Here is a 23,061-nt window from a genome sequence, read left to right on the forward strand (position 1 = left end):
TCCCAACTTCCTCCTTTGTCCCTCCGTAAATGAGGTTTTTGCAGTTCTCTTATGAATAAATCCGTAAGAATGTCCCCTTTGTGCTTCTTCCAGGCAAGGATCTGGAGGAGCTAAGGCACATTAACTTCTTCCCTGAATCCTGGCTCGTCCGGGTTATAGCCAACCATTACCTCGCGGTGAGTCGCCAGCTCAGCGCGGAAACAGTTATCGAAATTTATTGCCTTTGCTTTTTCTGGAGATGTGTTTTGCATTTGGAACCTCTGGGCCTCTGAGGTGGGGAAGTATCTGGATCCTTCCCCAGGGGAAGTGGGAAGAGCCAAGCCTGGAGGGGAGGAGAGAGGAGGCCCCGCCTTGGAGCCCAGGTGTTTAGAACATCTGTCCTGTTGACCCGGAGAGTCGGGGACAATTGGCCACACGGCCCTGCAAACAGAGTCCCCTCACAGATACAAATGTCAGGTGCTTATTATTGAAATTTTTCAAAATTCAGAGAAACTGAAAGAAAGGAGACACATACTCTCAGACCCATCACTCCCCAAACAACCATCGCAAACATCTTATTGCATTTTATTGCCTTCAGGTCTTTTTTAAAAAAATACACTCAATGAAATATGTTTCTTATCACCATTTTTACTGGCTGCAAACTCTTCCACCAAGAGGATATGCTACAAACAGTGCTACTTGGCCTTTCCTTTATTGTAGAAAAGTCGTGGTGTTTCTAACTGCTATCTATTATAAGTAGGCTGCATGGTGAATGCATTTGCACGTAATGGTTTATTTTACTATACTTAGAATTATTTTCTTATAGGAGAATCTGAAGAGTAGAAAATACTGGCCCCAAAAGGAATGTGCACTTTTGTTCTTGATACATATTAGCAAAATTTGAACCAAATTACTCCTTCCCCAGTGATAAACGAGGTGCCTTTCTTTGAACAAGCTCAGCAACATAGAGCATTTTCCTTTCAGATCACTTGTGTCAATTGTGAAGTGAACAATGGCGTCTCATTTTTGGATACGCATTCCCTTTATTACTAGTAAATATGAATATTTGTCCACGTGGCATTTCCCCCTTTGTGAATTGTCTGTGCAAACGGTTGTGCTTCTTATGTGTTTCCAATCATGCATTTTCAGAGATGAAGTGGGGCAGTGTTTGAATTCTGAAGATTTATGAGTCACTGGTTGAAATTAAATTCAGCTCAACAAATACCTATTGTAATGTGCAAACCACAGGGCTCGGTGCCCCGTACGCAGTAGATAACCGCTCCGTGGAACTGTGCTTCTCTGGGACATAACTCAAAATTGTGTTCTAACAGAGCAGAGGGTGGGAGGGGCAACAGAGAGAGAGGGGACAGTCTCGGGGCTGGGGCTGGACACCTCAGGAAGTCCCCCACCTCCCTTTTCATGTCCCTCTGGCCTTGCCCACCTCCTTCCTTTTGCCCCCCGCCACCAATGTCATCCTCCTGAAATTTGCTCCCTCCAGGCCCCCACCCTCACGTGGAGCCTGCCCTATGGGGCCGTACTTGCTCTTGACTTTACAGCCATGAATATTCTCTGCCTTGTAATCGGGCTCCTGATGTACACATTTTATTTCTCAAGTAAGAAAAAAATGCTGGGGCATTTTTCTTGTTCTCATCTTTGCATCTTCTGAGAGCATCGAGCATGGTACCTGGCTAGTAGGTTTTCAGTAAATACTGTGGACTGGATTCATGGGTGAGCATAGGCTCCAGAGACAGAACTCTTTCGAGCACGATGGGGGTTGTAGGGATCAATGTAGTGAAGGTGATGTTGGGGGGTCGGGCTGCTGGTAAGTGGTGTGTGTTTTCCTTTCAGCTGGAGAATGGGGGCGACATGGCCCACGCGAAAGATCTTACCACCCAGGGGGTGAGATTCGGGCTGCTCTTTAACCAGGTACTGACCACTGGGCCCGAGCCAGGGGAAGAAACATCCCTTCCCGTGCTTGGTGAGAGACCTTTGTACAATGGCCGTGCTCACTTCCGCCCTCTGGTAGGAAGGCCGGGGCAGAAGAGGGAATCATAGGGGTCTCTCCTGCACACTTGCCACCCCCTTAGAAGGAAAATGCACAGACGGGGCCCTGGGACAGGCCATTCAGTCACTTGATGGGCACATCTACGATTCCCATGAGGGTACCCAAATGTCTCAGCTTTCCAGGGTTGGAGGTGTTTCCTGGGGATGCAGGACCTTTCTGTTCTAAAACCAGGAAAGGCCTGGGCAAACTGGGATGAGTTGGTCATCCTCTTCCCCACAAACATGGTGAGCTGCCAACTGCCCAAGAAGAGATTCCACTCTGAGCCCGTGGTTAAGGTTGCAAGGGCGACCGTTCTGAGCAGCTCTTTAGATGGAGCCCAGAATCAAAGCGGCAATGAGTTAGGGAGCTCGGCTGCAAGGCCTCTGGGCGCTCAGTCACCAGGGGAGCCTGAGCGGCTGGTGGCTGCCCTCTGTCTTGGGCTCCCTCGATAGGTACAATTCTCCAAGCAATGGCTGCGATCCTCCAACATCACTAACGCCACCCCAGTAGCGATCTCAAAAGAATTTACGGGTTTGGGGCCCTGAGTCTATCATCAGAGACTCCCCTCTGGGTCAGGCCTGGATGGGCTGTGCTTGCAGGGACCTGCCCAAGTGGACAGATTGCAGACCACAGTGGCCGGGACACCCTGCAATACCGTGGGCATGGCGGGTCTCTTAGGCCCATCAGATTGGAGCAAAATGCTTTGTTTCAAAGGTCTGCAGACCACGGGTCATCTAAGAATATGCCTAACTCATTCTTCTCCCCACTAAGGGGGGCATGCAGAGCAAATAGTATTGCCACTGAGTGCCAACCTATCAGGATTTGTAAAGTCGCTACAGTTTGTCTCTTCTTTTGTTTCCCAGGCTAACATTGCTGTTGTGTTTTAAATCACAACTTAGTCACTTTAGTAGTTGTAGCTAGAATCGGTCTTGCTATGTTTTCTTGCCTTTGACTACTGAAGGTTTTTACCCCGTCCCTTTTTGCTTATCTTTCCCCACTTAGGAGTATACTACACATTCAAAAGTGATTGCCATGTATGGATTCTTCTTTGAGATAAAGGGAATCAAACATGATACTACTTCATATAGTTTTCATATGCAGGTAAGAAGGACAGAGAGCACAGGAGAGCTATGTCTCTGAAACAGCCTTTGAGATTCAGAATCAATTCATATGGAATTAATAATAATTGATTAAACATGAGTTACGAATTCATTTGTAAAACATGTAGTAAGCCTGGTGCCGATCCTCCTCATGGTCGTGATGTCATTTGACTTTTGCAGCAACGTTGTGAGGCTGCTGCTCTTAACCCATTCAGTAGACGAGGATCTCAATGGAGTGTCTTCGTGTTTGTATGGCCTCTGCTGTAAGGCCAAGGTCAAATGATAGTCCTCTGGAACCATGTGTGGGGCTCAATTCATTTTCAGTTTGTACATGCTGGGGGATGCTTTACAGATGGCTGTTCTGTGGAGGTAATGCATATGCCCATGAAGGCAGAGGGAATGGTGTTCTCCAGGGGGACAAAGCGGAGGCTGTGAACAGGACGCTGGAAGAGTCAGGAGGGTGGATGCCTTCACCTCCATGCTCCTGCTGGACTTTCAGGAGAGGCAGGAGAGCTGGGTTTCAGAGTAGAGTCTGAATTCAAACCACCTGGTGAGCCGTTTGATCTTGGTGATCCCAGGAGCCTCCCTGTGTCCACTTTCTGACCTTTAAGTTGGACAAGGTAATAAGACCTACCTTCCTAGGTTGCTGTGAGTATTAAATGTGTTAACTTGTGCAAAGGGCTTGGAACAGGGCCCTGATGATGATGGTGACAGCTATGATGGTGGACCCCTACCTTCCACTTAGGGTTTCATTATAAGTCTCCAAAACTTTAAGCTCCTTGAGAAACCATGTCTTTAATATCACCATATCTTTTTATTACCACTGCCAATCACAGAACAGGAACGTAGGGGTGGTATGTTTGTATTATGAGTGGATAAATGAATGAATGCATGAATGAGAAACCTGGGGTTTCATCCAGCTTGGCCACTACCTCTTTATGTGTCCTTGAGCGAGTCACATCTCTTCTTTAGGCCAGTCCTTGGCCTTCAGTGACTCACGCATTTCCCTACGTATGGATTTTACTGGATGGAAGAGATGAATTATGTAACAACAGGAGTCGAAGTGCTCATATGAATACTATGTTGGTTTTTTAAACTGGCAACGCGATGTGAAGACCTTCCCGTTCAATATAGATTGACTTCATGGTGCTTTCCTGAGTTGGCCAAACCCCAGTCCGTTGGCCAGTGGTTTGCTCATGGTGAGGGTTCAAATGCCAACTGATTCAGCAGCAGGTGCATGTAAGAAATGGGGCCATGAGGAAACCCTCCCGCCCTGTACACATCAGACAGGAGGGCCGATGTGGCAGGGACCACGTTTCGCTAACTCCGGGTCACCCTGGTTTCAGTTCCACCTAAGGTGGGTCACCCTCCTTGCAGAGAATAAGGCACACCAACTTGGAATTTGCCTCCTCCGTCTATGAGCACAGCCCCATCAGCCTGAGAGCAGAGCGCTTGGTGACGTACGAGATCAGGGCCCAGACCCTGGTGGACGGCAAGTGGCAAGAGTTCACGACGAACCAGATCAAGCAAAAGTTTGGGTTGGTCAAGTCGTCCTGCAAAAGCCACGTGAGTGCTTTTCTTTTCTTTTCTCTTTGATTGCTCTTTTGCTCGTTCTCTCCTCCACACATTTTTGGGGATCACTGACTTTATAGCTCCAGCGATCTACGGGGGGAAATTTGCTCAGTTTCTTAAGGATTTTCACAGCCCCAAATAATACTAAAGAAAAACCTTGTAGGATGAAATCTGGGCATACTGAAAACGATAAGCCAAACCAGACTGCCTGATTTGGGTCACACCCGAATCATTTTATAAATATCGAAGGGGACTTTTAGGGAGAGGTGGAATGTCTGGTGGAGCGTATTTGCTGCCAACACCACCTTTCTTGCTGGGACATCACCTTCCACCAAAATCCATGGCCCAGCCCACCCGCCCCTGGCTCGTGCAAGGAGAACTGAGGTCATCTGCCTCAGTGGGCCACCGCAGCATCCCGGTGGCTTCAGTACCTGGCTTGGCTCCTGACGGCTGCAATCCAGAAATTGCTAGAGAGCCTGTCTGCAGTGCTGGGAGGAGCTCTTTGGTCTGTGAATTTAAGCCCTCGCTGCCCTGCAGGAAATGGGACTTGACCTTAAACCAGTGAGTAATTCTCAGTCCTGTCTGCACATCAGAATCACCTGGCCCTTTGCAAACTCCCCAGGCCCGAGAGCCACCCAGATAAGACCAGATATTCCGTGGTGGGACCCAGGCATCAGTATTTTTTTAAAGCTCCTCTAGTTATTCTCTATGGTGTTGGAAATCAGAATAGCAATTTCCTTGTGGAGGTGGGAGTGGGGGAGGCTGGGATACTGACCAGGAGGGGATGGGAAGGAGACTTCAGAGGTACCTGAAGTGTTCTTTATCATGATCAGGGTGGTGGTCACACAGGAGTGCTTACTTGTGAAAAATCCATCAAGCTGTATCCTTAAGATTGGGGCAGTTTATTGTATTTAAGTTATATTTAATTTTTTTAAGGTTTATTTTAAAAACCTTCCCTACATGATTCTTACTGTACATCCAGAGTTGAGAACCAGCATCTTATGCAATTGCCAGGCCTTCCTCTTTCCCCTTCTAGAGGGTGATTGCGTTTATCCTGAAAGTCCCGTTTGCTTTGTTTTGTTTCGTCTTTTAGGCCTTGAAAATCCAAACTGTGGGCATCCCAATCTATGCAAGTTTTTCATTCATCTTCTCATTATCTTAACGGTTTTCAGAAGAATCTATGGGATTTTTTTTTCTTCCACTGGTCCATGTAAAAGGAAATAAAACGACATGAAAGGGACTGCTCAAGTATTCAGCTGACTCTCCGAGTTAGTAATGGTCTCAGAACTTTGGCCCACTGTCTTGGTCTGTTGGGCTGCTATAACAAAACACCACAGATTGGGGGCTTATGAACAACAGAAATTTGTCACAGTTCTGGAGGCTGGAAGTCCAAGATCAAGGTGCCAGCAGATTCCACGTGGTGTCTGATGAGAACCTGCTTTCTGGTTCATAGACGGCTTCTTCTCGCCGTGTCCTCACATGGTGGAGGCGGCAGGGAGCTCCCTGGGGCCTCTTTTACTAAGGGCACTAATCCACTTTACGAAGGCCCTGCCTTTCCCTCATGACCTAATCACCTCCCAAAGGCCCCACCTCCTAATGACATTACCTTTGGGGGTTAGAATTCAACATATGAAGTCTGGGGAGACACATTCAGACCATAGCACTCCCATTTGTATCGTTGGAGGATGGAAAGTATCAGAACCATGAGTCCATTGCCATCATTGACCCCAAAGCTCCCTGAGTCCAGCCCTAACTTGATGCACTCTCGGAAGCACTCCTATGGGGGCATCAACAGTAACAACATACTCCAACAGGAAGCGCCAAGGTTCCCCTTTTTGTGATACATCTCTGCTTGCCACACAGAACAACACACCTTGCCATTGTCCCTGGCAGTTTTGGCTCAGCCAGAACAAGAGGTAGGAAGGGAAGTGAACAGTTATAAGGTATGGCATGACTTATTTACTGTCCCACCTTTTTAAATGGAACTTTAGGTTTTGGAAAAAGCAAGGCAAGAGAGTCTTTTTTCCCACCGTGTGGATTAGTTTTCTGTTGCAGTGTAGCAGAGTACCAAAAGTTTAGTGGCTTAAACAACACATACTTATTTCACAGTTGTTGTGGGTCAGGAGTCCAAGCAGCCTTGCTGGGTCGCCTGCCCAGGGTCAAGTCTACAATCCAGTGGCAGCTGGCTGTGTTCTCATCTGAAGACACAAGTGGGGAGAACCCACACCCAAGCTCATGAGGTTGCTGGCAGATTCATTTCCTTGCAGCTGTATGACTGAGGGCCTGACTGCTTACCGACTGTCGAGAGAAGACCACCCAGGTTCTACAGGCCCCTGTACTTCCCTGCCACATGGTGCTCTCTACAGACATTTCAGAGCATGGCTGTTTGTCCTTCAAGGCCAGCAGGAGAGTCTCTCTCATTGTCGACTGCTAAGACAGAGCCGTGCATACCGCAAGGTAATCTTGGGAGTGACATAACATCACCTTGGCCATGTTCTCGGGGCTAGAAGTAAGTCATGTGTTCTACCCACACTCAAGGGGAGAGGATTATACAAGGTGTGTGATGATTTAGGGTGTGTCCACCACAGCCTGTTAACCGGTGTCTTTGGGAAAGTGATGGAGCATCAGCTGATGCCGTATAGACAACAAGTGGGTAAATTTAGTCTGATGATCACCGTAGAATCAGACATGGGCTAAGGGAGCCGCCTTCCCAGCAGAGGACTGATGCCCTGGGCAGAGTGAGCTGGCAGAGAGGAAGGCTGGTGGGAAGGTGAGAAGGGGAACCAGTGGAAGAATTGGACAAACGAACTGGGAGTTGGGTCTGTCCTAGCCCCCATCCTGCAAGTTCTGTTCCCTAGCTTGCATCTGGCCAGGCCCAGCCAACAGGAAGTGGTGATGGGAGCTTGGAGAATAAGAGACTGAGGGAAGCCAGGGGACTTCTCACCCTCTCGGCTGCAGAGGGCATTTTCCAGCAGTGGCTGTGTCTCCCCTATGGCTCCAGCTCTGCTCTGCTGTCCCAGCTCCTACCTGGCAGCCTCCTGTTGTGGTTCCAGATCCATCAGATGGCCCTGCTTCTGCTTCTGCTTCTGTTCTGGTGACGCCTCCTCATCTGTGTACCCCTGCAGCTCCAGGCCGGTGAAGACTTCCTGCCGGTCTCTGGGTGCCTCATTCTCCTGTTTGCCTTCTCAGGTCTTCCTTCATCTGTGTGATCTGTTCTCTATTGTATTTATTCTGTTTGAAATCCCTGGAGTATTTTAGGCTTTCCAGACAAGCCCCTGATATAAAGGGTTCTGAGGGGTTGGCAGGTGTGACCCAGTGCATAGGCTGTTGGAAAACACAGCCTCGATTATTCCTCCCACCCCTGCAGGGCCGGGACAGGGCAAGGCAAGTGAGACGCTCTCCTTGTGTCAAAATACACCGTCATTCAGATTAATAGTATTTTAGTGGACTATCTTAAAAAAATCAAAATCAGTGCCAAAAATCTGTGACGTAGGTTGATGAATTACCACAGATGAACACCCCATATTCCAGCACCCAGATCAAACCCAGAAAGTGCACGATCACCACCCCAGATGCCCCCCTCCCTCCTTGTACTTCCCCCCAGTCACTGTTCCTCGAAGGTAAACGCTATCTGACTATCACATTTGTTACAACGGCCATTTAGTTTGAATATTGAATGAAGAGAGTCGTGCAGCCTGTTCTCTTCCATGCCTGCATCCTTTGGTTCAACATCACGTTTAAGAGATTCATCCACGTCTTCGTAGGGAGCAGTAGTTTGTTTTCAAATAAGGATCGTTTCCCCTTTTATAACACGAAATGTTACTTCTATATAATAACAAGCTTGTTGAAGAAAAATGAGAAAATTCAAAGAAGACAATAAAATCCAGTGGGACTCCCATCATTCAGAAGTTTGGCAGGTGACCTTCCTGAATTACCTTTAGATGCACTTAGAGTTTTCTTCCCATTCAAAATGGAATTATGCAATGTGTTTTTCCTTAGAAGCTGATTTTTTTTCTCTCTCCAGATAGATGATTTCTTTAACAGAGAAGCACAGCCTTGGGAGAAGAAGGCGGTGATGAATTTGCCTTGCCTCCAAACTAATGGTGCTAAGTCGGAAAAGTCACTTGTCATTTCCCCTCTGTGAACTGTGCTTCCTTGTCTATAAAAAGGGGATAAGGCAGCCCCTCGGCCTCCCTCAGGGCTATGATCCCTGCGGCCACGACTTGTGTAACAGCCCCTCGGTAAGCAGCCCCTGGGCAGATGTCGGGGTGCGGCTCGACTCACTGGCTCTGGAGAAAGAGCAGCCTTGTGGCATTTCACCAGGGTCCTGGGGGATAATGGGGAGGATAAGAATGGAAAACTTCTGAAAAGCAAGTCCGTAGATGTCCAAGAGAGAAGAGGCTGTTTGGAAGCGCTGCTGAAACATGAATGACTGTCCACTTTCTATGGGAAACCACTGTCCTGGCTCAGCTATTTGGAATATGCAATGTCAAGCTCCCGGAGTCTGCAGGATTGGGAAAACCTCACGGAACAGCAATTCCAAAAAGGCCTCTCTAAGGTGACCAGTCACACTGTGAGGGTCCAAAAGGCAGGGATGTAGGAGAAAGGCAACCCCAGAAAGGATGGGGTAAGGGCCTGACGGGCCGGGCTGCGTCCCCTGCCTCAAGGGCCAGAGAATGGAGGCACCTGAGGCAGAAGGACTCGGGGCGTCAGGGACAGGAGATGATGTCATTTCTACCTCCTCACTGTAAGAGCGGGGAATCAGGCCCAGGGAGCTGGAGTGACAGTTCTGGTTTAAAGATGTTACACTTGACGCCCACCCTCTCACTGAATCCTCCCAACTGCCCCCGCTCCCCGTGATGTAGGTGTATTTTCCACGTCAGTAAGAGTGGCAGCTGAGGGCTTCCCTGCTGGCGCAGTGGTTAAGAATCCGCCAGCCAATGCAGAGGACATGGGTTCAAGCCCTGGTCCAGGAAGATCCCACATGCCGCGGAGCAACTAAGCCTGTGAGCCACAACTACTGAGCCCATGTGCCACAACGAATGAAACCCACGCGCCTGGAGCCCGTGCTCCACAACAAGAGAAGCCACCGCAATGAGAAGCCCGAGCACCACAACGAAGAGTAGCCCCCGCTCGTCGCAACTAGAGAAAGCCTGCGCACAGCAACAAAGACCCAATGCAGCCAAAAATAAATAAATTAATTAATTAATTAAATTTTTAAAAAGAGTGGCAGCTGAGCTTCAGAGAATAAGGAAGTTGTACATCCAGGTTCCTCAGAGTGGCAGAGCCGGGGCCACCACGGGCCTGGCCACAGGGCTCACCTGTTTCCATTTCCCTCCACAGGCCACTGAGAAGAGGGGAAAAGTTTACTTATTTATTTATTTATTTGGCTGCATTGGGTTTTTGTTGCTATGCACGAGCTTTCTCTAGTTGTGACGAGCAGGGGCTACTCTTCATTGCGGTGCGCAGGCTTCTCATTGCGGTGGCTTCTCTCTTTGCAGAGCATGGGCTCTAGGCGCGCGGGCTCAGTAGTTGCGGCTCACGGGCTCTAGGCGCGCGGGCTCAGTAGTTGTGGCGCACGGGCTTTGTTACTCCGCGGCATGTGGGATCTTCCCAGACCAGGGCTCGAACCCGTGTCCCCGGCATTGGCAGGCGGATTCTTAACCGCTGCGCCACCAGGGAAGTCCCGAGGGGAAAAGTTTTAAGGTGCTTAATTCAAGTATTTATTGAACACCTACTACATGCCCGACAGAACTGTGTGCGGAGCATCTGGGCATGCTGGGCCGTGCTGGGCAGGCTGCCGCCACATGGGAAATCACATTTGATTCCGCTGGGGGCGTTGGGACAGGGCAAGGGTGGTCTCACTGAGGAGGTGGCAGGTAAATGGGCCATGGAGGATGAGCAGTGTCCTTGCAGGTGGAGGGTTGCTGGGAAATGGTACAGGTGAAGCTGAAACAGCTGAGAACAGGCTCATGTCCAGGTCCAGGACTCTTGGACTGAATCTTCACCAGAATCTCCTGGTTGCTGGTGCAAATGGACCCCTGGCCCCCCAGCTGTGAAGGCTGACTTTGCAGCCTAGGAGACACCCAGGAACCTGCACTTTAACTCCCAGGCTTTGGGGAAGTCCTGATGCGGGAAGTCTGGGATCACTCCCAGAAACAACTCAGATCGATCTGAAAATGTTGATTCCATAGCAGGGGTCCCCACCGTACCCCACATACCCGACTGTCTTTCTTCTCCAGTGAAAAAAAAATCCAATAACAACAACAAAGCTGTGAATCTATTTCACCACACTGGATGATTTTATTTTTAAAACCAAATTTCCTGTATTATGAAATATAGAACTTCAAGGAGGCACCCTCCTCTGGGTGGACCATTTACTATAATGCAGAGTCCACCCCTTTCCACTAGGGGGCGAGGTCTGCCTCAAAACTGGGAACCAGAATTTCAGTGGCAGAAATTTGCAACTTAAAAGCTCATCTTGCAGGGTCTTCCTTGCTTAGTGGTTAAAAGTGAACTTTTTTTACATCCCAGATTCTCATCTGGGTCATTCAAACATCTACAGTGTTCACATCACAAAATCTCTGAACCTGGGAAGTAGAAGTCTTGAGACAAAAATTCTTAAGATGATCTTACAAGCTCTCCTTACAAGTGAGAACTTCTTAGACTAGAATTTAAAAAGTCCACAGTCACCAGGCCAAAAGCAGTGACCATGAGTGTTGGTCAGCCTAACATATTATGTGCCATGTCCATGACCTTCTCTGTGTTTGCTTCTCCTATCACCGACCATCTGGCTCACCTCCCCAGACCTTCCCCTCCAACAAAGATGGCCCAGCAACTCTTTTAAGTCATGAAGTAGCAAGACAAGGGTTTGAGTCCTAGCTCTGTCCCTTACTAGCTGTGTTGCTTTAGGCAAGTCACCTAACCTCTCTGAACCTCAGAGTCTAATCTGAAGTGGGCCATCAGACCTGTGGTGTTAAATAAGTTGATGTGTGATTGGTAAAGCACCCAACACATAGTAGGAGGTTGATACAATTTATCTCTGTTCCTCCTCATTATTTGGAGTCATTCAGTATTTATTAGGTCAAGATGGATGCTCTGTGATCTTGGGCAAGTCCTTTTTCTCTTCTGGGCCTTCTTCCTCTTATGCAAAATGAAAGGTCGAGCTAGGCACTCTTGGTAGACCTTCCCAGCTGCATTCATTCATTGAGTCCTCTGATTCCAGGAGAGCAGAAGAACAGAAGTGAATGGCTGTGCCTATGACCAGGAAAAGTAGGACCTGGGGAAGAAATGAACTGTCTTATTTTCCTGTGAGCTCATCGGGAAGAGCAAGAAGGGCTTTTATCCTCACTCTTTAGAGGGTTTGGTGTCCTGGAGGCTAGAGTACCAGATGAGAGAGGACATTTTTGCTCTTGTAAGCCTAAGATGAGAAGGGGATGTGCTGGGGCCTGCCAAGCTGCTGGGGAGAAAGACGGGCTCCCCAGGAACTGGGTGGGGGAAGTCCCAGCCCCATGTGCCCACAGGAGGATGGCATAGGATGTGTTGGAGGCTGGCCTACAGGATCTGAGGCCTTGAGAGCTAAGAAGCAGTGAGGACAGAGTATCCTGTGGGAGACAGAGAGGAGAGAACCCTCTGTAGGGAAACCTCTAGGGCAGTGCTATCCAGTAGAACTTTCGGCAGTGATGGAAATGTCCTATATCCACCTTGTCCAATATGGTGGCCACTAGCCCCATGTAACCACAGAGCACTGAAATGTGGCTAGTGTGACTAGGAAATTGAGTTTTTAAGTTTATTTCATCTTAAGGTATTTACATTTAAATCACCATAAATGCAAGTAGAAGGAACAGGGTAGCAAAGGTACCAACCATGGAACAGGACTGGGACCTTCCAATTTCTAGAGACCCTCCAGAGTACTGAGTCTTTTAGTCTCTCCCCAAGGCCCAGAGAAGGAAGCGTCAGTGGCCATGCCTGAGGCTCAGCCTGCAGTCACCAGAAACATTTGCCTGGACTGCTGGGCGAAGGCTACCTCCTCAGGGGCAGGGAGAAGCATGTTGGGGGAAAGGAAGGTTCTAATGCCAGGGAAGCAGAACTCAGCTCTCTATCAGGAGTCCCAGTGTTACCCCACTCCTACCTGCACTGACAGTTATTTAAATTTCAATTTATTAAAGTGAAATAAAATCAACAACTTAATTTCTCAGTGGCATTGGCCACATTTCAAGTGTCCGGTGGCCACATTTGGCTGGTGGCTACCGTATTGGACAGGGTGGAATAGGACGCAAGGCTCCCATGGCTCCCCTTGGTGACTCTGAGTGAGTTATGTGCCCTTTGCGCTTTCAGCCCCTGACGTTCATTCTACAGATTTCTCATGGGCGGCTGGCTGCTGTGGGCCAGGCGTGGGTTAGGGCTTCAAAGGTGAACAACACAGACAGCCTCTGCCCTCATGGAGCCCACAGTGTGGAGAGAGACAGGTGTTGATGGAATCATTGCACTAAGCAATGCTTCAGCGCCCTGAAGCGAGGAAGCCCAGTTGCTTGAAAGCTTAAAGCAAAGAAGCTGACCTAGAGCCCAGGAGGGCATGCGAGGCCCAGGGAGGGGTCTTTGCACGGAAGTAGCCCTTAAGCTGAGACATGAAGTATGAGTGAGATTTTTTTTTTTTCCACTGTGCCACGTGGCTTGTGGAATCTTAGTTCCTCAACCAGGGATTGTACCTGTGCCCCCTGCAATGGAAGTGCAGAGTCCTAACCACTGGACCACCAGGGAATTCTCACGAGTGGAATTAAAATGGGTTTGGATGGAGAAATCGGAACCCTCATGTGCTGTGAAATGGTACAGCCACTTTGGAAAACAGTCTGGCAATTCCTCAAATGATTAACCATAGAGTTGCCATATGATCCAGCAGTTCCACCAAGTATATACCCAAGACGCATGAAGACATATGTCTATACAGAAACTTGGGCACAAATGTTCACTATTCATAGTAGCCAAAAGGTGAAAAGAACCCAAATGTCTATCAGCTGACAAATGGTTAAAAAAAATGTGGTAGATCCATACGATGGAATATTATTCAGCTGTAAAAGGGAATGAAGTACAGTACATGCCATAAGGTGGATGAACCTCGAAAACATGATGTTAAGTGAAAAAACCAGTCACAAAAAAGCCACATATTATATGATCCCTTTCATGTGAAATGTCCAGAACAGGAAAATATGCAGAGACAGAAAGTAGATTAGTGGTTGCTTAGGGCTGGAGGGAGGAAGAGGCTGGGGAGAGAGGGAGGGTGACAGCTAAAGGGTACAAGGTTTCCGTCTGAGACGATGAAAATGTTCTAAATCGACTGATGGTGATGGTTGCAAAACTGTAAATATACTAAAAAACTATTGAACTGGACATTTAAATGGGTGAGTTGTATGATACATGAATTATATCTCAGCAAAGCTGTTTTTTTCTTTTTTTTTTCATTTATTTACTTTATTTATTTATTTTTGCCTGTGTTGGGTCTTCGTTGCTGCACATGGGCTTTCTCTAGTTGCGGCGAGCAGGGGCTACTCTTTGTTGCGGTACGTGGGCTTCTCATCGCGGTGGCTTCTCTTGTTGCGGAGCACAGGCTCCAGGCATGCGGGCTTCAGTAGTTGCAGCACTCGGGCTCAGTAGTTGTGGATCACGAGCTCTAGAGCGCAGTCTCAGTAGTTGTGGCGCACGGGCTTAGTTGCTCCATGGCATGTGGGATCTTCCCGGACCAGGGCTCGAACCCGTGTCCTCTGCATTGGCAGGTGGATTCTTAACCACTGTGCCACCATGGAAGTCCCAAAGCTGATTTTTAAAAAGGAAAAGTTGGGGGTCAGGAGAAGATTCGGTCCAGACTAGAACGTGAGCTGGGGAGCCGACTCCTTTAGAAGACGAGGAAGAAGGCCAAGTGGCCAGAGGCAGGGGAGCAGGCAGAAACAGCTGGAGTCGTGGTGGATTGGACATCGGGGGGACTTGCGAACCGAATCTGTGTTTTGAAAAAGTCATTCTGAACGATGCATGGCAAAGGAGTGGGGGGCTGGCGAGTGGGAATGAGGCTTAACGTTTAAGAGGCTTTTGTGGTGATCTGGGAGAGGTGAGGGGTCTTGGGCAGGAGTGACAGCCGTGGAGATGGTGGCCAGACAGATGGGGAGAGACGGAGCTCAGCTCCTGCTCTGCCCAAAGGGAATGACCATCCCTCAACTGCCCTGCGTGAATGTTGGCTGTGCTGCCAGGTCCCCAGGTGACCACCCAGGGGTATGACTGTGGCCACTCAGGAGACAGAAACCTCCTCTTCTATCACAGATTGTGTGCATTCTTCCAGAAGTGGTTGCCCCAGTTTTTTAAAAAATAAATATCCCCAAAGGACGCTGGCTGGTGGCAGTATAGATTGGTACTGTCTTTTTGAGGACAATTTGGAACACTTTAGAAAAGGGCTTAGGATGTAAGCGACTGTGGTATATCATTATAACGGCCCCAGTGAATCCCACCTCCCTGTGTCTGTGCCCCTTGGCCTCGCTGCTCCACTCATCAAGAGATGGAGACCATTTCTCCACCCTCTTGAATCTGGGCTGGCCCTGGGCCTTGCTTTGGCCAATAGAATGTGGCAGAAGTAACATCATGAACCCCTTATGGTTCAGGAGTCTGGACCATAATGGGCTTGCACCACCACCCTTGTCCTCTGGGAGCCCCAGGACCACACCATGTTGCAGCCTGGGCTAGCCTGCTGGAGGCTGAGAGGCCATGTGGAGAACTGAGGTTTCGGCCAACTACCAGCACCAACAGCCAGACCTGTGACTGAGGCCGCCTGAAACCTTCCAGCCTAGTGCCCCCTCCAGAGGAGCACAGCCACGTGAGTGACCCCAGAAGGAACCTAGTGCCCCCTCCAGAGGAACACAGCCACGTGAGTGACCCCAGAAGGAAATTCCACCGAAAAGGACTTCTCCAGCCAACCCTCAGAATCATGAGAAATAATTAATTTTTTAATCAATTTTAAGAAATTGAAGTATAGTTGATTTACAATGTTGTGTTAATTTCTGCTATACAGCAAAGTGATTCAGATATGTGTATATATATATATATATATATATATATATATATATATATATATACACATTCTTTTTCTTAACTATTCTTTTCCATTACGGTTTATCATAGGATATTGAATATAGTTCTCTATGTTATACAGAAGGACCTTGTTGTTTATCCATTCCATATATAATAGCTTACATCTGCTCACCCCAACCTCCCACTCTATCCCTTGAGAAATAATTGGGTTTTTTCGTTGTTTTTTTTTTGTGGTACGCGGGCCTCTCACTGTTGTGGCCTCTCCCGTGGCGGAGCACAGGCTCCGGACGCGCAGGCTCAGCGGCCACGGCTCACGGGCCCAGCTGCTCCGCGGCATGTGGGATCCTCCCGGACCGGGGCACGAAACCGTGTCCCCTGCATCGGCAGGCGGACTCTCAACCACTGTTCCACCAGGGAAGCCCAATAATTGTTTTTTTAAGCCACTGAGTTTTGGGGCAGCTTATTACCCAGCAATAATACTGAAAAACATGCTCTTTTGATTGAACAAATACACTTTAGGCATTTATACTGGTGAAAGCAAAATCCAGAAAAGAGCCAATGATTCAGTTACGAAGGTGTTCCTTGCAGCATTGTTTATAGTGCAGAACGTCAGCATGATCTTAGCTGTCCAACAGTAGGAATTAGAATACTGTACACTATGCAATCATTGAGAAGCTATTGTTGAAGCATTCTAGTGGCAAGATTTCCAGAATATACCAATAACTGGAAACACAAAAATTCTAAAAGCATGTGTGATCCCCTTAAAACATGCATATTTTAAATATATTTTAACATGAAATCGGTGGGTCCAAGGGCATGTGCAACTTCAGTTCGATCACATAAAATCGCTCTCTACAGTGGATGCCACAGGTTTTCTTCCTGCCAGCAGCGATGAGCTTTCCTGCTTCTCTGTGTCCCAGTCCCTTCCTGCCAGCCACGTTTGAGAGGCAGGTGAGTTCATTCTCAGAGCTGTTGTGACATAAAGCAAAGATAGCTTTAACATTTATTTCACTGAACAAGATTTCCTGGTTTCTTGGCCACCCAGAGACATCTTCCCCGGACCCATTTCTCACCCGAACAAAGGGGCCTGATAGGCTCCTGGACTCCCTTAAGGAGAGGGACCCATCAGGCCCAGCATCACACAAAACCAGCAGGAAGCCAGGCTCCATGGGCGTGGGATGGGATGGCAGCTGGCGGCAGGGGAGCTGTCATGTGTCCACCCAGAACACCAGAAAGGGCTCAGCGAGTCTCGAACACAGTGATTAACTTCTCTTTATCTCTGCATCACTGAACAGCATGGCCAACTGCTTGGCTTCCCCAGCAAGCTCTGCGTGAGTCACCCAGTATCTTACTGGGACCTGAGCATGTTTCCTGGCAGGCAGGTGCAACTGTTCCTTTATGCGCCCTTGAGATACCCGAGGAGTGAATAATACTTGCTGTCCCCCCTCTAACACCAACTAAATATTGAATCTATAATGCCTTACTTAAAACAAAATAATATTGCCCCCGAGTCTTTTTTTTCTGCCGGTTCAGTACCCAAGAGATGAGTCACTATTTTTCCCCCTTCTCCTGGCCATTGAATCAAGGCTGAAGGTCCCTGGGGTCTGGGACATCTCCTTAATTAACAGGAAGCTTATTAACTCATGGGTTAATTGAGAAAATCATTTACCAAACCACATGTGAGCATGCGTGTGAGAAACCCTCAAACTGCCATAAAGACCAGAGACCCAGCTGTGGCTTGCTGAGCTCTTTCTTCAAATGTGGGTCACTCTCTGAACTAGGACAGGCTGCAGGTGTTCCCTTTGTGCTCAGACAGACACTCAACTCTTAACCCCTGAAAAAAGAAGGAGGGACAAAGGCCTGCCCGGGGAACGTTGAGGAGCAGAAATCTCAGAGGGAAAAGCCGAAGGCCTCTTTCATGTTGAAGTGCCTTGTTTTCCTCTTACATGATGACATAACCTGTTAAATTCAGTTAGAATCACAAAGACCTGGATTCCACCTCCCCTTTCCTACAACTTTCTAGCTGTGTGACTTTCAGCAACTCACCTAGCCTTTCTGAGCCTCAGTTTTTTATCCTCCCAGAGCCACTGCGAAGATGAGATGATATGATGAATGGGGGTGTGTGGTAGGCAGAATAATGGCTCAAAGATATCCATGTCCTAATCCCCAGGACCTCTGAATGTTACCTTACACGGCAAAATGAACTTCGCAGGTGTGATTAAATTAAGGATTTTGAGCTGGTGAGGTTATCCTGGATTATCCAGGTGGGTCTGAAGTAGGCATCGGGGTCTTTATAAGAGGGAGGCAGCAGGTCGGAGAGGTGGAAGGTGAGGAGACTGTGGAAGGAAGAGACTGGAGTGATGCGGCCACAAGCCAGGGAATGCCAGCAGACTCTAGGAGGTAGAGGAGGTGAGGAGCCCTCAGGAAGAACCAGCCCTGCTGACACCTCGACTTTACCCCAGTGACACTGGCCATCATAACTGTAAGAGGATAAATGTGTGTTGTTTTATGTCACTGAGATTGTGGTAATTCATTCCAGCAGCCACAGGAAATGAATACAGGACGATGTGTACATATAAAGTCCTCCACAAATGGAAGGATTTGCTGTAATGTGGCCAGAGCAGGTGAGGCCAATGTCAGTGGGTGTGGCTGATAAGCCAGCAGGGTGGCAGCCTGCAGGTGTCTATTTGCATGGGACCGGCTGTGCTGCTCTGAGGCCCAGTGACAAGGCAGGACACAGAGGAAGTAGGGAGCATTGGCCCCACTTCTAGACGCACCACGGCCTGGCTGCAGTGCAGGAGACACTGCCTGGCACGTCCTGCAGCCTGAAGCCTGCAGCTCAAGACCGCTGGCTGATCTCAACCTCCACCTGGGTCACTGTTCAGGTGGCAGTGGAGAAACGTCCCCCTTGGGGCCTTGCGGGCCGCAGGCATCACTAAGAGCTTTGAGCCAGAAGACACAAATTTCCCCTGAAACTTCCTCACAGAAATAATGAAGTGAGCCCTGCGGGGGTGGTGAACACCAGCCCTTGGCATTTGGACAGCGTGCGATGGTGCCACTGATGAGGCCTTAGGACCCTCAGGCTACTGTCTGGCCTTCCTGTCACCCATCAAAGTTTCTCTCCGGGACACCTGTTCCCTGGAAGCGCCACTGACCTGGTTCACGGCCACCCCTCCCTGCACAGGTGTGACCACACCTAACATTTCATAACTTGGCTTATTCCCTGGAACTCATGTATGAGTCTCTGGGAATTCCTCCTCCTCTTGGCCACACGCATTCTGAGTCCACTTGGAGAACCGTCAACCACGGTGGCAGAGCGGGACGCTGGATGTCACTGGCTTCTCGTGCTCCAGGTGCCTCGGACAGTTCTGTTAACCCAGCAGCCCTGCAGCTGATGGCAAGGGCGCCCTGCCATCCAGGGGCTGGACTAAGGATTGGGGTCCCCTCTGCTTAATTATTCAGTCAACAAACCCCAAGTGGGTGGCCTCGGGCCTCTTCCTTGCGAGCGTACACTCACCTCACCTGCGTTCCTTGGGTCAAGGCGCCTGCTCAGGCAGCCTCTTCTCCGTCCCTGTCTGCAATTCCTACTTCTCCATCTGCCCCACCACGGCCCACGGTCCACATGGCAGGTCCAACAACCCAACTAGGCTATAAATTGGATCACGTTGTCATTTCATTGCTTTAAAACCCTCTACTGCCTTTCAAATAGGACTTGGAAATACATTTCCCAAGTAAAAATACAGGATGCCAGTTAAATTTGAATTCCAGATAACACATGGATAATTGTTTAGTATAAAACTTATCTGAAATTCAAATTTAACCGGGTGTCCTATATTTTATCTGGCAACCCTTATCGAATACGATGAATGTGATCTCAACTCCTCGCCTCGGCCGCCGCGATCCTGGGGGGCCCGATTCACCATCCTGGTGGACTCACGTTACGCCCTCACCTGCTCTCCATACCTCCCACCACCCCATGTTTCTTCCTGCTGCTTGAACATTGAATCCCTGCTCTGAGCCCTTGCGCTTTCTGTTCTCTGCCTAGAACATTCTTCCCCAGGTCCTCACACAGCTGGCCTCTACTTCTCAGGTCTCAGCTCCGGGTCACCCCCAGGGTGGCTTCCCTGAATCCCTCCAGGCGCTCTCTGCCCCATCACTCTCTCATATTTTCTTCTCGTTGCACATCTAAATCCACTGCTCAGTGGGCTGGAAAATCTCAGAAACTAGCCAAGTGGAAAAGGCACAGGAAACCCGGGAAGTGATTTTCCATCAGGATGGCCTGAGCCAGGGTCAGCGGAAGGCTCTGCAAGAATCGACCTGGTACTCCTGCCACACTACAGTTTCCTCTTCCCCGAGGGGCTGGCAAGACCGGGGCGGGAGAGGGAAGTGTGTCTCCTTCAGGGTCTTTCTCTCCCCACTTCCTCCGCGGCCTGGTTTTGTAGCATTGTCACGGATGGCATCTTTCTGTCCTCACCACCACTCTGCCTGTTCTCTCTTCTCAAGCTGGGCTGCCTCCTCTAGTCAAATGTTAAGGAGACTCTGGAAAGTTCCTCCTGGTCACTCGGTGTTTAGGAAGATCTCACAAAAGGGTCTTAACATCACTATGAGTTTTCCTCTGAACACCATTCTCAGAACAGGGCATCCTGAGCGATTCTAGAATTTCAAAATGTGTGGAGCCATGAGAGGCCAGGGGGAGGGGAGCGAGCCTGAGGACTCCTTTCTTTATACAAGGTCATCTCCTTCTGGAAGTTGGGAGCCAGTCATCAAAATGCCAGACGTTCTTGATCTGAGCCTTTAGTAGGTGTTTGCTAAATGCCCCGGTAGATTCCCTCCAATGAGCAAATCCTGTGAATTCCAGTATATTGCCCAGGTGGGAGGAAGAGCCGATAATACTTTCCTCCTCCCCCATCCCCTTTTAAGTATCTTCAGAATTGGGAGATGTACAAACCCAGCCCAGAGATGACAAGGAAGGCAGTCAGAAAATGAGATTCCATATGGAAATGGAAATTTTATGCAAGAAAATCAGGTAGTCAGCTCGGCACTGCCTCAGCTCAGTCACTCAATGCACTGGATCCCAATTCTGCATGCAGGGGGTGCTTGCTGCCTGTGGCTGGGCAACTGACTCTGACCAGCCTGAAACGTAACCTGCTCTTGTGGGATCATGCCACAAGTGCAGGACAATTTTAAGATCATCTTGGACCTAATCTTACTTTCAGAGGCTTTGCTCCTTCTCACGTCAAATATATTAAAACTCAGCCCGTTCCACATCAAAGCTAAGCTGTTTTGCTACAAATTTTGAAAGTTTTTATCATTTTGCTTTTGAAATTATTTAGCTGTGATAAATATCTAGTGTATAATGTCTATGATTTCTCAGTAGTCATATATGTTTGGGAACATTTTGGGAAGTGAAAGAAATCTAATCTCTGTTATCTTTAAACGTCAAGATGTTCGACCACTCAATTAAGGAACTCAGCAATTAAGGAAGTTGACAAAATGTTATTATGGGTGGGCATATAATTAAATGTTTATTAATTCCAATATTGCCATTTTTTAATTTTGAAGCTAATAGATTTTTTTTTCTGGCTTTAATCATTTTCAAAGGCTCATAGGTCCAAGTGCTGTCTTCTTTTTTAAAAAATTTTTTTAAAAATGTATTTATCTATTTATGTCTGTGTTGGGTCTTCACTTCCACACAAGGGCTCTCTCCAGCTGTGGCAAGTGGGGGCCACTCTTCATCGCGGTGTGCGGGCCTCACTGTCGCGGCATCTCCTGCCGCGGAGCACAGGCTCCAGACGCACAGGCTCAGCAGTTGTGGCTCACAGGCCCAGCTGCTCCACGGCATGTGGGATCCTCCCAGACCGGGGCCCGAACCCGTGTCCCCTGCATCGGCAGGCGGACTCTCTCAACCACTGCACCACCAGGGAAGCCCCTTTGTTTTAATATTAATAATTATGTTTGTCCCCCCAGCTTTTAAGAGTCATCAGTGTTCTGGGAAAGCAACCACATTTATTGTATGTTTTTCCTGTATCCCAACATACCACCTCGGATGCTTGGTGGGAAGTGATGTACTTAGTGGTTGGAGAAACTTGGGACTGGAGGATTCTCCTGCAGAATCTCCGAGCTGGGTGCACCTGGCCTCACTGGGCGCCTGTGGAATTGAGCTCCAAGCACACGCACCAGGATATGCTGGACACCCGTTTAGCCCACAGGCAGGGCCCATAGCCCATCTTCCAGCTGCACCTCCTATGCCATGCAACAGGGAACATTGCCTGGTTCTCCTGCCCTCAGTAGCAACCCAACCACCACTGGAAGATGTGGGGAGGGAGTAGCCAAACCATAAGAGATAAAGGCTTGATAAAGGGATAAAGGATGGAGAGATACACCATGAGACCTTGTGACAACAAAATAAACATAATGCCATGTTTGTATTAGAATAATAACAATAACTAAAGTTCATTGAGTTTACTATGTGACAGACCCCTTGATAAGTGCCTCACATACGTCATTTCGTTTAATCTTTAAACAACCCTGCAAAGTTCCAGATAACATCTTTATCTTCACTTGACAAATAAGGGAAGGAGAGAGGCACAGAGCAATCTCTAAGTCACAGAGCCAAGAAGCAGCAGAGCCAGGACATGAGCCTGGGACCGTCAGACTCCAGAGCTCTCAGCCACTGCCCTGCTGGAGAAAAAGACCCACCTCTTGTTATCCAGCTGAAAACTATGTTTGAGGCTGGCTTTGAACAAGGCAAGAGATGCTCTAAGAACAGCTTGGAGCTGTGGAAGGTCAATGGCTTACTCGTGATTGATGAAATTAATAAAAAACTATAGCCCACGAACAATGTTTAAATTCATTTTGGCTGAAATTTACTCCATCATTATGAGGGAAAAGAACCATTATCTTCCCGATAGTCCTGAGTTGGTTGATGCATTTAAAAAGCAATTTTGGTAAATTAAAGGATATTTTTACCCTCTCTTCCTGAATGAAAAGCCAATAGAGCACAGAAAAGAGCACGTTTGTCCTCAGAAAGATGGAAAGTGATACACTTGAGGGAGAATTATGCCTGGACGGAGTTAGTAATGACCATGTGATGAAACCTCTGAAAAGAGCCTGTGGCCTAATTATCTGTCCCCAGGCCCATCCAACTGCCCAGAATCCCACCTTTAGAAGTCTGGCTTTTCCCGGTAAGTGGCCTGAGGTGACCTCTAAAAATGGTTCGCTATTCACTTGACCCAGAAAACCCCACAAAATCATGCAAGTCAAGAGGTTCAAATCTTCGTGTTCACTTTAAGATCG

General features: G+C 48.4%; 1 protein-coding gene across 1 annotated transcript in view; it reads left to right on the forward strand.

Moving 5' to 3' along the window:
• Nucleotides 1-5,857, forward strand: part of BTBD16 (BTB domain containing 16) — a 44,417-nt gene extending 38,560 nt beyond the window's left edge. Inside the window, exons 11-15 of the mRNA XM_060126613.1 lie at nt 94-176; nt 1,828-1,905; nt 3,026-3,124; nt 4,501-4,689; nt 5,789-5,857. Coding sequence (XP_059982596.1) covers nt 94-176; nt 1,828-1,905; nt 3,026-3,124; nt 4,501-4,689; nt 5,789-5,857 — 518 coding nt within the window. The remainder of the gene's footprint in view (nt 1-93; nt 177-1,827; nt 1,906-3,025; nt 3,125-4,500; nt 4,690-5,788) is intronic.
• The last annotated feature ends 17,204 nt before the right edge of the window (nt 5,858-23,061 follow it).

The sequence above is a fragment of the Lagenorhynchus albirostris genome, chromosome 16 (assembly GCF_949774975.1).
Source record: "Lagenorhynchus albirostris chromosome 16, mLagAlb1.1, whole genome shotgun sequence".
NCBI lineage: Eukaryota > Metazoa > Chordata > Mammalia > Artiodactyla > Delphinidae > Lagenorhynchus > Lagenorhynchus albirostris.